The following is a 14,874-nucleotide window of genomic DNA, read 5'->3' on the forward strand; positions in this document are numbered from 1 at the left end:
AATATCAGGGAAAATAATAGAATAATTCAGTGCAGTGCCCCAAGTTTCTCTTTCCTTGTCTGTAACCAGAGAAGATGGTCCTCAGGGCCATGAATCTTTGATACGTCACTGAGGATGGAACCTAGAAAGAGACAACTGGGATTAACAGCGGATTAGTGATAACTTTGAGTAATAAGCTAAGTTTGGGGTGCATCTTCTAGAGAGAAATCTAATAATAATGTCACTATACTTAGGTCCATGGAAAGAAATGGATACCAAGTATTTAACTTTTTATGAACTTCTCTAATATTACAAATGAAAATGTTCTTTAATGGCCCAGCTACACAAGATGTTTTTCTAAATTATATTAATGTCTTCATGATACTTCCTGTCATGAGCTGAATTATGTCCTCTAAATCCATATGTTGAAGCCCCAAACGCCAGTGTGACTGTATTTGGAAATAGGGCCTTTACCAGGTAATCAAGGTTAAGTGAAGTCATAGGGGTTGAGCCCTAATCCAAAAGGCCTGGTGTCCTTATAATAATAAGAAATGCTTGGAGGGTGCACACACAGAGGAAAGGCCATGTAAGGGCATAGTGAGAAGGGTGTCTGTAAGTGAAGAAGAAAAACTTTACCAGAAACCAACCTCACTAGCACCTTGATCTTGGATTCTCAGCCTTCAGAACTGTGAGAAATAGATTTCTGTTGTTTAAGTCACCCAGTCTGTAGCATTGTGGTATGGAAGCCCTAGCAGACTAATACACTGTCTAATGGGAACTTCTATAGATACTAGTGGCCCAGTGCATGTGCCCTGTCACAGTGTGGGAGCCCCGCGATCCATCACTCCAAAGAGGTAGGCCTCTGCGAGCCTCACATCCCTGGGCCTGGCACCAAGGGCAGGGACTTGAGCCTCACGTCTCCGGGGCCGGTGCCAGAGGTGGGGACACAGCCTCACGCAAGTCCCCTATACTGCAAGTCCCTGCTCACCCACACCTGCTGCACACACAGCCTCCTGCTGATCGGTCGTTATGCATGAGGGAGTCACAACCATTTGCATATTAGCTCTTTATTATATAGATAGTGAATAGAAGAAATAAGATGATCTGTTAAAATGAAAAATATTTCTCTTAAGAATTCGACTGATCATGAACACAGCATATGAGAGAGAACACAATATTTGAAACTGAATCCTATTCCCAGTGATTAGGCTTCAGCTTTCCATATTGGAAGAGAAAAATGATGTACCCGTTGGGATTATGGGTCAGAGTCAGGTTGCTTCCATTCAGATCCCAGTGGTGACACTTCCTCACCATGTGACCTTGGGTAAATTACTTAATTGTCTTATCCCCAGTTGCTTTATCAGTAAAACAGGAAGGATTCATGTGAAATAGTTAGTACAATTCCTAACACATGCTAGTTATTACTTTCATGTTTTGCTTTACATTTTTGTTATTACTATATTCTTAGCATTTTGTGACATTAAAAATGGATTTTTCTCTTAGCTTCTAATGATTTTTTCTTGTAAAGTATTTATTTTTCATTTCAGTCATATAATGAGAACCGAAATGAAAACAACAGTGATAGACTGATTTTTGTAAAAATGTTAGAGATGAATGTTGTCTTTGTTTCAAAGAGTTTCATGTCGTAAATAAGTATACTAAAAAGATATTTTGAGAGATTTCTTGTGGCATCTTTTTTTAAATATATATATATATATATATACATATATATATATATATATATATATATATATATATATTATTGATTTCAGAGAGGAAGGGAGAGGGAGAGAGAGATAGAAACATCAATGATGAGAGAGAATCATTGATTGGCTGCCTCCTGCACACACTCCACTGGGTATCGAGCCTGCCACCCAGGCATGTGCCCTTGACCAGAATCAAACCTGGGACCCTTCAGTTTGCAGGCCAATGCTCTGTCCACTAAGCCAAACCAGCTAGGGCTCTTGTGGTATCTTTGTATTTTATTTTCAATTTACTTAAAAAAAAATCAATGACTTAAGTAGTATTTTATGTTCCATGCCATTTTCCTTAGCCAAAGTTTTCTTAATAATCAGTTACAAAAAAGTAGATTGTTTTAACTGAAATCTTCTATAATGATATAGCTATTTAAACTAAACTATATCAGCTGTGGATTTTTATTGTTTTTAATAAAGGTGGCCTATTTATTTGCAGACAATTTTGATAAGAATTTTGTCTATTGTGTTGATTTATAAACTTGAAATAATTTCTAAGCAGATAAGCTTGACAAATATTTAATAGGTTAAATATTATCTGTTGCCATATATTCTGCTTTGAGAATAGAAAATCTGGGAAAAATTGAGCATTTATGTATTCTGATGGAGAAAATGGAATTCAAAATTATCTTAGAATTGAGAATCTATTGCATTATGAGCAGAGTTAAATAATTTAGTATTGGTGTTTTATTTCTTTAAAGAAAGTAGATTATTTTAAAGAAAGTAATTGGATATATATAAAACATCATCACTGGCTCTTATCCTGTTCTGTGTCAAAACTGTGGTTTTTGGGCCCAGAAAATCAATGGTAGAAAGAGGAATGTATAAAGTCTATTTTGTTAGTATGTATTTGATATAGTCAAGGCAAAGAAAGTTCTAACACTTAAAATAATTGGTCAGTCATAAGAAATCTGTCTACTGCATGAATTGTCTGATGTTAGAACAGTTTGGAGATTTTTTCCCTTAAGGAAAATGAAACGTAAATTTGTCATATTAGGGCAATCTATACTTAAAAGCATATTTTACGCTTTTCCCTAAAAGGCTATACTATCACATGTGATTTGTCTAATTTCTCCTGCTTTTAATTGAAATGAAGGTTATGCTACATTTTTAGATCCTTTCTTTCACTGTAATTGCAATTGGGATTCATGAATATAAATCCCATTATGATATAAATCATTACCTTCATGATATAAATTATTATCCTCATTTAATGTCCTATATGTTGCTAATGATATATTGCTAAGTGTTTCAAATTATTTCACCCATTTTTATACCAATGTATGTCTTCATTAGGACCCAAAATTTAAATTAAGAGTTCATTATAACTAAACTTTTGTCTTAAAAGTTTGCCATTTAATATAGGTGGATTCTTATAGAGGTACATAGGACTTTCAACTCATATTATCTTTAATTTTAAATACAATTTTGCTTCAGAAGACTTAAGAGTTTGCCTGTCTTCTCCTGGTCACAATAAGAATGAATGAATAAGTAATTAAAAGAATGAATCCACTCATGTATTCATTAATTCATTTCAAATTTCTATAACACACAAGGCTATATTCTAGTTCCTAAAGAGTTATTAATGAATAAGATAGACTAGGTCCATGAGTTCATGAAACTTAATTCTAACCTGGGGAAGACGACAGATATTTAAACAAAATACTTTCAGCAAGTGGTAAGTGCTGGGATGAAAATAAAATGGGTTAAAGTATCAGAGAGCAGTAAGGTTTGGGGATAGAGGCTCCTTTGCAGTGGTCAAGAAGATACTCTTGAGCTGAAACCTAAATGACATTAAGAAAAAGGCATGCAAAGATTTAGAGAAAGAATATTCCAGGGAGAGGTCAGTGGCAAATGTAAGCTTGATGTATTCTAGGTCAGAGGAAGTACAGTGAGAGAAATCAGAGAGACTGTAGAGGAGTAATGTGATCTGACTTATGTTTAGAACAGATGGATTACCCTGCCTGCTGTGTAATAAGAGTGGTAGTAAAGGCAACACAATTATGGAATTCCCAAGAGAGAGAAAGGTGATTGGAACCGAAGTAGAATAGAGAAAGGCAGGAGGATGTATTTTAGATTATTGAAGTCAGGATTACAGGATTTTGTGTTGGATCAGGGGAAGAAAACAATGTAGAACGAGGGTATGCAACCTTTTCCTGTAAAGGGCCAGATACTAAGTATCTTTAGCTTTGCAGGCCACACTGTCAGTTACAACTAGTCAATCTGCTGTTATATGTAAAAGCGGCCATGGACAATATATAAAAGAATGAATGTGGCTGTGTTCCAGTCAAGCTTTATTTACACAACCAGGCACGGGAAAGATTTGGTTCATAGGCAGATGTTTGCTGACCCCTGATCTAAAATAACTTCTTGAAAAAGAGTAAGACAGGTGTTCTCTTACCATGGAGAGGCCAACAGATGCTGTGAGACCCCAGCTCTCTCACATTAGTGCCACAATAAAGGATGCAGTGGAGATAGTAGAGACCCTGGACTTGTTGGAGAGAAGCCTTCACTATCCAGGGAAGCTCTTCCCCCTCTCCCATTTCCCAGGTCTCTCTCCCCTTTAGCTGAAGTAAACCTGCAGGTGCCCAGAGTATCTTTGTTTTGACTTCCTTTACTATCAGTGTATGGTAGAGCAGCCAAATATAGGTGATAGATTTGACATATTCAGTGCTTTTTACCTGTTATGATGCCAGGTACTCTATTTTTTTTATGAAACTGCACTTCTTCTAAATATTTTCCATTACAATTATGTTCATGTCTTAAAATTTTTTATTTGTAGCTATAAATTCTGTAATATGCCATTTATTCTTTTAACTTTTCTCTAAAACTATATACAGAATTTAATGGATTTCTGTACTTTTTAAAAAAACACTAAATTAAATATAGGGTGATTAAGTTCATGGACTAAGGATACCTTTAGGTATTATAAAAATTGATGGAATAACTACTTCATTAAGCTCTTCAATAACCACTTATAAAAATTGCTTAAGTAATTACTTCATTAAGTTCTTTAATAAGCACTTATTGAGTGTAATTCTGTGTGCAGACACTTCACTAGCACTAGGGCTACACGGTCAGGAAAAAATAGACGTCAGAGAGTTCATTGTCTAGTGAAGGAGACTGACCATAAACTACCAATCCCAGATCTGTGGATGAGTTCTCTGAAAAGGCAGCCACAGGGTGCGGGATTCAGAAAGAGCCATGTAAGAGGGTGGGAGAGAGGTGAGTGGTCCAGGACAGTGCTTCTCCAAGGATCTGTGCTCAGGGCCAGTTCTGTTCTATTTTAATGTCCATTCCGTCATAGACAGATGCTCTTATCAAATAAAATACAAATAGATTACTAAAAACATAAGATTTAAAAAGGTATAAAAACAACTGCCTCCTTTCAGAAATATTAGATTGAACGTACATAAAATTCTATGTCAATAAAAATATCAGAACAAACATAACACTGGATAAAAAGAATTACTATGGTTGATCACATTGTCATCAAAAGTATGTGTGTAAACAGTAAGAAAGAATGGCTTTTATGTGTATTTTGCAGTCGCAACAAAACTAGAATTTATGAGTGAAATAACAATTCTCTGTCCTAACTGAAATAGGTACACTTTGAAAGAACAGTGGGTAGTCAATATTTATTCTTACTGTGCCAAATGTGCCTGTTTCTTGCTTGTTAACTTTTCTGACTTAGGTTGGATTGATGGAAATGCCACTTGCAGAGAATAATGTGTATCTAAACTGTTTTATGATTTGTTTAATACACTCAGAGTAGAGAAACTGGACTCAAAGAAGAGCCTTGTAGGAAATGGAAAAAGTGATTTTTAAAATTATTTCAACACACTTAGGATATTCATTTTTTTTCACCCAAAAGAACAAACAATGTTTTATTTTCATTAATCCCTCATTAAATTATAGCCAGTTCTATCAATTTATCCTGTAATGTTAAGGTTAAATTTAAATTATCTTTCAATAAAAGAAATAGATTCTGGATTTTGTACACTCTGGGTTACAATTAGTAAACTAATCTTCCATGCAGTTTGAGCAAATGTTTTTCACCTCATGATTTTGACAATAACTATACAGGTCTATATCTTGTTAAAAAATATGAATCCACTGAGCTTGACCTTGGATATCTCAGCATTGTCAAATTGCTATATAAGTTTCTAAACTTCTCTACTTAATCTCTTCACAGACCAGCAACAGTTTACCAGTCATACAATGAGTAGCACAAACTACAACACATTCCTAAATTCAATCATGGTTAGGTAAAGGTGAATCCTATATAATAAAAGGGTAATATGCAAATTGACTCTAATGGCTGAATAACCGGGAATGACCAGTCGCTATGATGCACACTGACCACCAGGGGGCAGATGCTCAATGCAGGAGCTTCCCCCTGGTGGTCAGTGCACTCCTGCAGGGGGAGCTCTGCCCAGCCACAAGCCAGGCTCATGGCTGGCGAGCACAGCAGCGGTGGTGGAAGCCTCTCCCGCCTCCTTGGCAGCACTAAGGATGTCCAACTGTTGCTTAGGCCCGCTCCCCTAGGGAGGTGGACAACCCCCTAAGGAAGTGGACATCCCCTGAGGGCTCCCGGGCTGCCAGAGAGATGTCTGACTGCCAGCTTAGGCCCGATCTCCTGGGGAGCGGGCCTAAGTGGACAGGTGGACATCAACTGAGGGGCCCTGGACTGTGAGAGGGCGCAGGCCGGGGCTGAGGGACCCCCCTGACCCTGAGTGCATGAATTTTTGTGCACCAGGCCTCTAGTTATATATAAGAAACTTGCATATAACTATTTAAGATAGACTATTTACAAATCAAAAATGATTTGGGGGGAATCTCAAAATACATCTTTTAAAACAGTGTATCTCTTTCATAATCCATAAGCCAGGGACCCTCATGACTGAAACAACCAGACAGATGACCAAAACAGGCTGCGTGGGGTGACCAGGCTAGCTGGGGGGTTAGTGAGGGATGACCAAACAACTGAATAGCAGGCTGCATGGGGCAACCAGGCTGGCGAGGGGGGGGGGCAGTTAGGGGCAACCAAGCCGGCAGGGGTGGGCAATTGGGGGCGATCAGGCTGGCAGGCAGAGGCAGTTTGGGGTGATCAGGCCAGCAGGGGGGGCAGTTAGAGACGACCAGGCTGGCAGGGGGGGCAGTGAGGGGCAATCAGGCCAGCAGGCAGAGGCAGTTAGGTGTGATCAGGCTGGTGGGGGGGGGGGGCAGTTAGTGGCAATCAGGCAGGCAGGCAGGTGAGCGGTTAGGAGCCAGTGGTCCAGGATTGTGAGAAGGATGTCTGACTGCCTGGGATCGGGCCTAAACCGGCAGTCAGACATCCCTCGAAGGGTCCCGGATTGGAGAGGGTGAAGGCGGGGCTGAGGGGACCCTCCCCGCCATGTGCAAATTTTGTGCACTGGGCCTCTATTTCTTTCATGAGATGTAACATATTCTTAACAGTTATAGATTAAAAGTCAAAAACAGTAAAAAATACAGCCTTAAGCCAGAGATATTGTAAGAGCTTCAACAGTAAAATTATTGGATAAACAAATAAATAATATTGAGACATTTAGTCCATCCTTATAGGATGTTTCCACATAATCAAGCATATCCTACAATGGATTTTTTTTTTTTTTCATTTAACCATTAGGTTGGTTATTGTATAAGCACAAACATAGCCTAAAGTCAAATAAGTACTAAAACAATACGATTCCAACTTTGAAATAACATTGACAGATGTCTAGAAGAATACATGCCAAAATATTAATGTTTAGCTCTGGGCTATGACATTACAAATAATCTTTTTATTCTTTGGAGTATTTTAGAGTCTTCCAAAATTTCAACATATTACCTTTGGGATCAGAAAAAAAAAAAAAAAGTAGAAATTCAAAAATAGACCATGTCATTGACTAATATAAGAAGCCTTATCAACTCAACAAGGTTCTGCCTTAGAGAAGACTAACTATCCTATCTAATAGAAGAGTGATATGCAAATTGACCATACCTCCACTAAACCCACAAGCAACGCCCACCAGCCAGTCAGGAGCGAGTATGCAAATTAACCCAACCAAGATGGCTGTGGCCACGGAGAGAGCAGAAGGCTTGGGTTTCCCCAACGATGGAGGAAGCCAAGTTTTTGCAGCCCTGGCCAGCCTTAGCCTCCGCTTAAGGCTACAAAGTTTCAATTATAGAATATAAATAAATCCCAACAAAAATGGCTGCAGTTACGGAGCAAGCAGGAGGCTTGGGTTTCCCCGGCGATGGAGGAAGCCAAGCTCTCCGCCCACCCTGGCCTGCCCTAGCTTCCGCTCAAGGCTACAAAGTTTCAATTACAGAAGATAAATAAATCCCAGATAACAGGGCCTCCACTTGGGTCGCCGGGGGGCATGGCTGGCCTGCAAACCACCACAGGCACCTTGCCCAGGCTGCCCCATGCCCCAAGGGAACCCCCACCCTGATCTGGGACACCCTTCAGGGCAAACCAGCCAGCCCCCACCCATGCACCAGGCCTCTATCCTATCTAACCCTCCTATCTAATAAAAGAGTAATATGCAAATTGACTGTCACTCCAACACACAAGATGGCTGCCCTAATGTGGTCAAAGATGACTGACCCCATGTGGACACAAGATGGCTGCCATAAGATGGCCAGCAGGGGAGGGCAGTTGGGAGGGGCCAGGCCTGCAAGGGAGGGCAGTTGGGGGTGATTAAGCCTGCAGGGGAGGGCAGTTATGGGCAAACAGGTGGCAGAGGAGGGAAGTTGGGGGCAATCGAGCCTGCAAGGAAGGGCAGTTGGGGGAACCCAGGCCTGCAGGGGAGAGCAGTTGGGGGGGACCAGGCCTGCAGGGGAGGGCAGTTAGGGGTGACCAGGCCTGCAGGGGAGGGCAGTTATGGGCAAACAGGCTGGCAGGGGAGCAGTTAGGCATCAATCAGGCTGGCAGGGGAGTGGTTAGGGCAGCCTTGGGCAAACTACGGCCCGCGGGCCGGATCCGGCTGTTCTATCCGGTTCTCTTGCTCTCCCCTCCGCTCCTTTACTTTGAATTTATATTAGTTCACACAAACACTCCATCCATGCTTTTGTTCCGGCCCTCCGGTCCAGTTTAAGAACCCATTGTGGCCCTCGAGTCAAAAAGTTTGCCCAACCCTGGGTTAGGGGGTGATCAGGCTTGCAGACAGAAGCGGTTAGGGGCAATCAGAATGGCAGGCAGGTGAGCAGTTGGGAGCCAGCAGTCCTGGATTGTGAGAGGGATGTCCCAGTGGGATCGGACCTAAACGGGCAGTCGGACATCCCTCGAGGGGTCCCAGATTGGAGAGGGTGCAGGCTGGGCTGAGGGATACACACCCCTCCCCCTGTGCACGAATTTTGTGCACCGGGCCTCTAGTATAAACATATTAGACATAAAAACTTGGCTCATTTTACGTGGATTTTTCCTCAAAAAACACAGCAAATAAATAGGAAGCATTTCTGAAATCAATTCTTAACTTTTGATTTCTTGGTCACTAGGCCAATTTGGATCATTATTTTAAAATGTCAGTTCCTTTAAAACGTGTAATTATAATTACAAAATGGTTTAAATTAAATGTGTGGTATTTGTAATTGATTTTTCCCTAATGAATAGCCCCCATGATAGATATAAGATTATTGTTACAAAGGAAAGACAGAAATAACCAAATGTCTATCACTTTGGTCAATGTGCGTAATATTCTCTTGCAAATGTAAACATATGTGCAAGAATAAAGAAAACACTGATAAAACCATTTGCTCATAAAAGTGTTATTCCTTTCTCTAATTTGAGTTGATGACAATCTTTGTATAGACGCTGGAGGCTTCCTCCCACTGTTCACCTCCTACCTTGTATTATAATCCCTTGTCTTATCTCTAATATAAGGCTATACATTTCTTATGGGTGTGTCTTACTCTCTTTGTATAATCCACAGTAGCTTGAGCCATTCCTTAGAGATAGTAGGCATTGCATAAATACATATGATGGGTGGGTGGATAATTGACAGAATTATCCCTCTGAAGAAACATATATTCATTTGGTTCTTGATAATATGATCTACGAATAATTATGACTTTGCTAGTTATAAATAAACAATCAAACAAAATATAAACACGAGCGCCATTACCTGAATCCACCAAATGGATGAACAGATTTTTCTCGATTCAAAGTACCAAAATAATGAAGGATGCCTCTAAAATCTTGGACTTCACTAAGTAGCAAGTGCCCCAACTAATTTTGGACACTCTCATTCCTTTTAGTAAATACATTTTAAGGGACTTAGTCAAGATTCAGGTTAGGAAACTCTAATGAGCTGTAATCTTATACAACTTTCAAATTATAAGAGGGTTTTCTCAGAAGTTCAGGCCATGCTTGACAAATATTTTGCTTAGCACCATTGAAGTATTTGCAATAGTTTTCTGGTTTAAGATTTTACTCTTAACTCATTTTGACTTATAATTTTAACTGTTAAGAATAGATTACCACCCTAGCAGGTTTGGCTCAGTGGATAGGACAGCAGCCTGCAGACTGAAAGGTCCCGGGTTCAATTCCAGTCAAGGGCATATGCCCGGGTTGCAGGCTCAATCCCCAGTAAGGGGCGTGCAGGAGGCAGCCGATCAATGATTCTCTCTCATCATTGATGTTTCTATCTAAGCTCTCCCTCTCCCTTTCTCTCTGAAATCAATAAAAATATATCTCAAAAAAGAAAAAATAGATTACCATCTTATTTAAGCATGTAATCAAGAAAAAAAAACTTAAATACTGAGATTTTTCTCAGACCCTGTTTTGAATTTGAAAAAGTTGCATTTTAAACATTTTCTTACAAGATTCCTGAATAGTATCGTGGAAGAGAGGAAGATTCCTGAATAGTATCGTGGAAGAGAGGATAGGAAATATGAGGACTAAATTGACTAATATAAGTTATTGAATACATACATAATAAATGAATATAAAAAGTGCTTTATAAACTGTAAAGTAGAATATCAGTGCTGTTATTTTTTAGCAGCATGATAATACTGGTCTCTGAAATTTGGACTGCCTATTTCATAAATAATACCCTGTTTCTCTCTAGATGAAGTCTCATCATATCACAACTGAAGAACAAAATTATACACTTTTAGTCATACCACTAAGTAATCAGCTCTCTTCAGAAGAATGTTTTGGCTTAATAATGAAAACATCAGTAAATGAAATTACTACCCACTGAGTTACTGTCACTCTAATGTTCTAAAACAGGCAAATTTCCTAGAATGAGAAGCACAGCATTTTGAATGTTATTTCTTTTTTTTTTAAAAAAAAAATGTTTTTATTGATTTTAGAGAGGGAAGGAGAGGGAGAGAGACAAACATCCATTGGTTGCCTCCCGCAAGCCCCCTACAGGGAATCAAGCCCACAACCCAGGCATGTGCCCTGACCAGGAATTGAACTGGCGACCTCTCAGTGCAGGGACGATGCTCAACCACCTGAGCCACATGGGCCAGGGCTAAATGTGATTTCTTAAGAAAAAAATTTATAAATAACATTTTTGACGTGAAAGGATCATCATTTCTCCTGCCTTTTTTCCTCCCTCTCCTCCTTCCCTTCTCCCCTTTCCTTCCTCCTTCCTTCCTCCCTTCTTTCTTTTCTATCCCTCCTTTGCAAGTATGTTTAAATTACCAGCATTAAACATAAAATAGATTTTCCATTTGCTCTTATACCTCTGTGTATTAATCTACCTCCTCAAAAAGTTCTGTCAAGAGTTGTTAAAATTGGATTTCACACCCCAAGAAAAGTAACAGGAAAGAGCCTCATGCTTAGTGTGCGTGCAATAAGGTTTTCTTAAACACTCTGTATTAATGTCTTTTGCTCACCAATGGCTTCTTCATTTATTCTGAAATTATGTCTAGAGTATATGTAAAACTGGCTATTTTATGGTACTAAAATATAACTCATTCATGAATTGTTAGTTTTAAAAAACAATTTAATGCCCTAGCTGGTTTGGCTCAGTGGATAGAGCATCGGCCTGCGGACTGAAGGGTCCCAGGTTCGATTCCGGTCAAGGGCATGTACCTTGGTTGCGGGCACATCCCCAGTGGGAGGTGTGCAGGAGGCAGCTGATCGATGTTTCTCTCTCATTGATGTTTCCAACTCTCTATCCCTTTCCCTTCCTCTCTGTAAAAAATCAATAAAATATATTTAAAAAAATTAAAAAAAATAAAAAACAATTTAATGATTTTCCTATAGTCTCCTATATTTGTTATAGTAACTGATACATAATATTTTAGAGTTTCTGCTCATTCAGTTAAAGTTTTCAAACATTTCATCATAATCCCTTTGCAAATAAAACATCAACAAGTCTTCTCCTTTAGTATTCCAGAAATGTCATAGGACCTGAGTAAATATTTAAAAAGGCATCTGATACTTACAGGTAATAAGTGTCCACGTGTGTTTGATGAGGTCCACACAGATAGCAGGTGTTCCTACAGAGTATTAGTGAGAGGGAAAACCAAGCCACTAATTAGTTCCTACTTGCACCAGGAGGGATGAGTTCTGTAATGTCATCAGTTATGTTTAGCAAGATAAATTATTCAGTGATCAGTGCAGAACACACAGAGACAGGCATTTGGAACTTCTTAATATAGCTTGAAAACCCTAAATTTTCTTAAAACTCTTAGTTAATTATGATGCTTGATGTATTGTGAAGGAGAGTTAGAATGCAGGAGGCATTTGTTGCCTGTTTTGAAAAAATGTTATTTGGCCAGGATGCTTTCTAAGTAAAGAGGATTGATTCTGGTCATTTTCTTTTTGTATTAGAAGTAATTAGTATAACCCTGGCCAGGTAGCTCAGTTGGTTGTTAGATTTATCATCCTGATAGGCCAGTGGTCAGCAAACTGCGGCTCGCGAGCCAGAGCCGCGTTTTGCTGCTCTGTTGACTAATGAGTTTGCCGACCACTGACCTAGACTTTCGATGCCAATACTTACAGGCTGTTGTTGTTCCTTGTGATTAAGCCCCTATAGGCAATGTTGCAGGTTTGATTCTCTGGTCAGAGCACATATAAGAATCAACCGCTGAGTGCGTGGATAGATAAAACAATGGATGGGTCTCTCTCTCTCTCTCTCTCTCTCTCTCTCTCTCTCTCTCTCACACACTCCCTGTCCCCCCTCTCTCTCTAAAATCAATAAATAAGAAGTTTTTTTAAAAACATAGTTTATTTAGCCAGCATTAGTTACCCTGTCCCCCAGATGAGATCATTACTTAAGGGCCTGAACTCCCCCAACCACAAATCAGTCCTAAGTAGAGTGTCAGGCTCCTCTTTATAGGTTTTTTTTTTTTAAGTTTATGTGAAAGTGACTAAACAATATTTAAATTGAAATCAGCAAACATCCTACTGTGTTTCAGAACCCGAGTATCCATATGTTGTTGTTTTAATACTCACCACATACAAAGCCAGTTGCATGCATTAAGATAATAGAGGTTTAAATCAAAATGCAATTTCTTTCAGCACTTTAAAACTCTCCACACACCCCTCAAATATTGTTAGAGATGTGATAGTTATTTTCAAGACAGTCAGGGATTAGGTGGGAGCTGTGGTATACGAGTAGGTACGAGTATAAAAGAGAATGACCGCTCCTTCCCTAACAGTCTTTTGGCTGCATGACTTCAGGTCAGTTTCTTAACCTCTCATTCCTTAGTATCCCCATCTATAAAATGGGGATGATACTAAATCATAGGATATCTGTAACTATTACAGTATTTGTTACTACATGTAAAATGTATAGAACAATACCAGCCATTTAAGCACCATGTAAGGGAGGGCTCCGATGATTCTGTAAACACAGACTTGCCTTTTGTTTCTTCATTCATTATAGTTCAATGGTTGCCAAAATGTAGTGTGCATAAGAGTTACTGTATGTGGTTACATTCAGTAATTTTCAAGTGTGTATTAATTTGTTCCAACTCTGTAATATTTTATAAATATATAAGAGACTTCACTATGTAATGTAGATCTGAACATAATTCTAGGTGCATTGTAGAATAGATAGGATTTAAGCAGATACATTACTCTTCCCAGTTTATGCTAAAGTCAGTCCTTCACTTCTCCAGAATGAGATGATTTTTTTCTATAATTCTCTCCTGTTCTTATTTTGCCTTTGAAGATTATTTTACTATTTTAGGTAGAGTTAATGATTCTTATCTTTTAGTTTGTTTCAGAATTGGAATTAATATATGCTCATGAGAATTAAAAGAATAGTGCCTGGAATACACTAGGCATTCAATAACTAATAGGTCTTGTTATTTCACCATTGTAATTGACTTATTAACTTTATGATATGTATCAGTGTGCCATCGGTTTTATTTCACCCAATTCTTTGAATATCGGCTTTTGCCAGCTCTGGTTCTCAGTGGTGGGAACTACAGAAATGAACATGACTGAAGAGGCCCCTCCTCCCACAGAGTTTATGTCATTATCTGATGTATTAATAATGTCTGTAGGCTAAGTGTTTTAATTTTTATTAGCTCCTTGAGAGTGTTTCAATATTTCATTGATTAGGTTGTCATTGTTACAGCTTCATAGAGGATTTATCCTTTTCACTATGTTTTGCCTCTAACAGCTCTTTCAAGCATTTGATTGGAGGATTAGAGGATGTTTCTAATAAAGCATATGAGGATGCAGAAGCTAAAGCAAAGTAAGTGACTTTTTTTTTCCTTTGGCCCTAATCTTGATTTAAAAAGTGATTTTGAGTAGAAATAAGATAAAATATTTGGTTGGACTTAACCAAGTCCATCACTCTGACGGAAGAAACTACGTAAGAAGAAAGAGAGCAAACCATTCAAGGTAATTACTACATAGTATTCTTACTTTTGTGTGGAAGATTATCTCAACAAAGAAAATGGTTAGTTTAAAATTCAACATAACAAATTGAGTGTAAACACATTATTTCTCCCACTGAAAATACTTTCTGAATGAATGGTTGTTGTGTTCAATAGTTGTTTGTGAAATTGTATGAAAAATAATAAGGCTGGAAAATATTTTCCTGAGTGAATACATCATTGCTTTACATTGAACTTGGGTGGCACTGTTTTCAGAATGTTATGAGGTAGTACATATCCCATTAATTTTCATTTTTGTAAAACAAAATACAATTTTCTCTACTAG

At 38.7% G+C, this 14,874-nt stretch overlaps 1 protein-coding gene across 4 annotated transcripts in view; it reads left to right on the forward strand.

Annotated features, from left to right (window-relative positions):
- PRKG1 (protein kinase cGMP-dependent 1) overlaps nt 1–14,874 on the forward strand; it is a 1,125,638-nt gene that overhangs the window by 1,004,535 nt on the left and 106,229 nt on the right. For all 4 annotated transcript variants that reach the window (XM_080643202.1, XM_080643201.1, XM_080643204.1 and 1 more), the window contains one exon: nt 14,330–14,404. In XM_080643202.1, the coding sequence (XP_080499328.1) occupies nt 14,330–14,404 (75 nt within the window). The remainder of the gene's footprint in view (nt 1–14,329; nt 14,405–14,874) is intronic.

The sequence above is a fragment of the Plecotus auritus genome, assembly GCF_963455305.1.
Source record: "Plecotus auritus genome assembly, chromosome: 9".
Lineage (NCBI taxonomy): Eukaryota > Metazoa > Chordata > Mammalia > Chiroptera > Vespertilionidae > Plecotus > Plecotus auritus.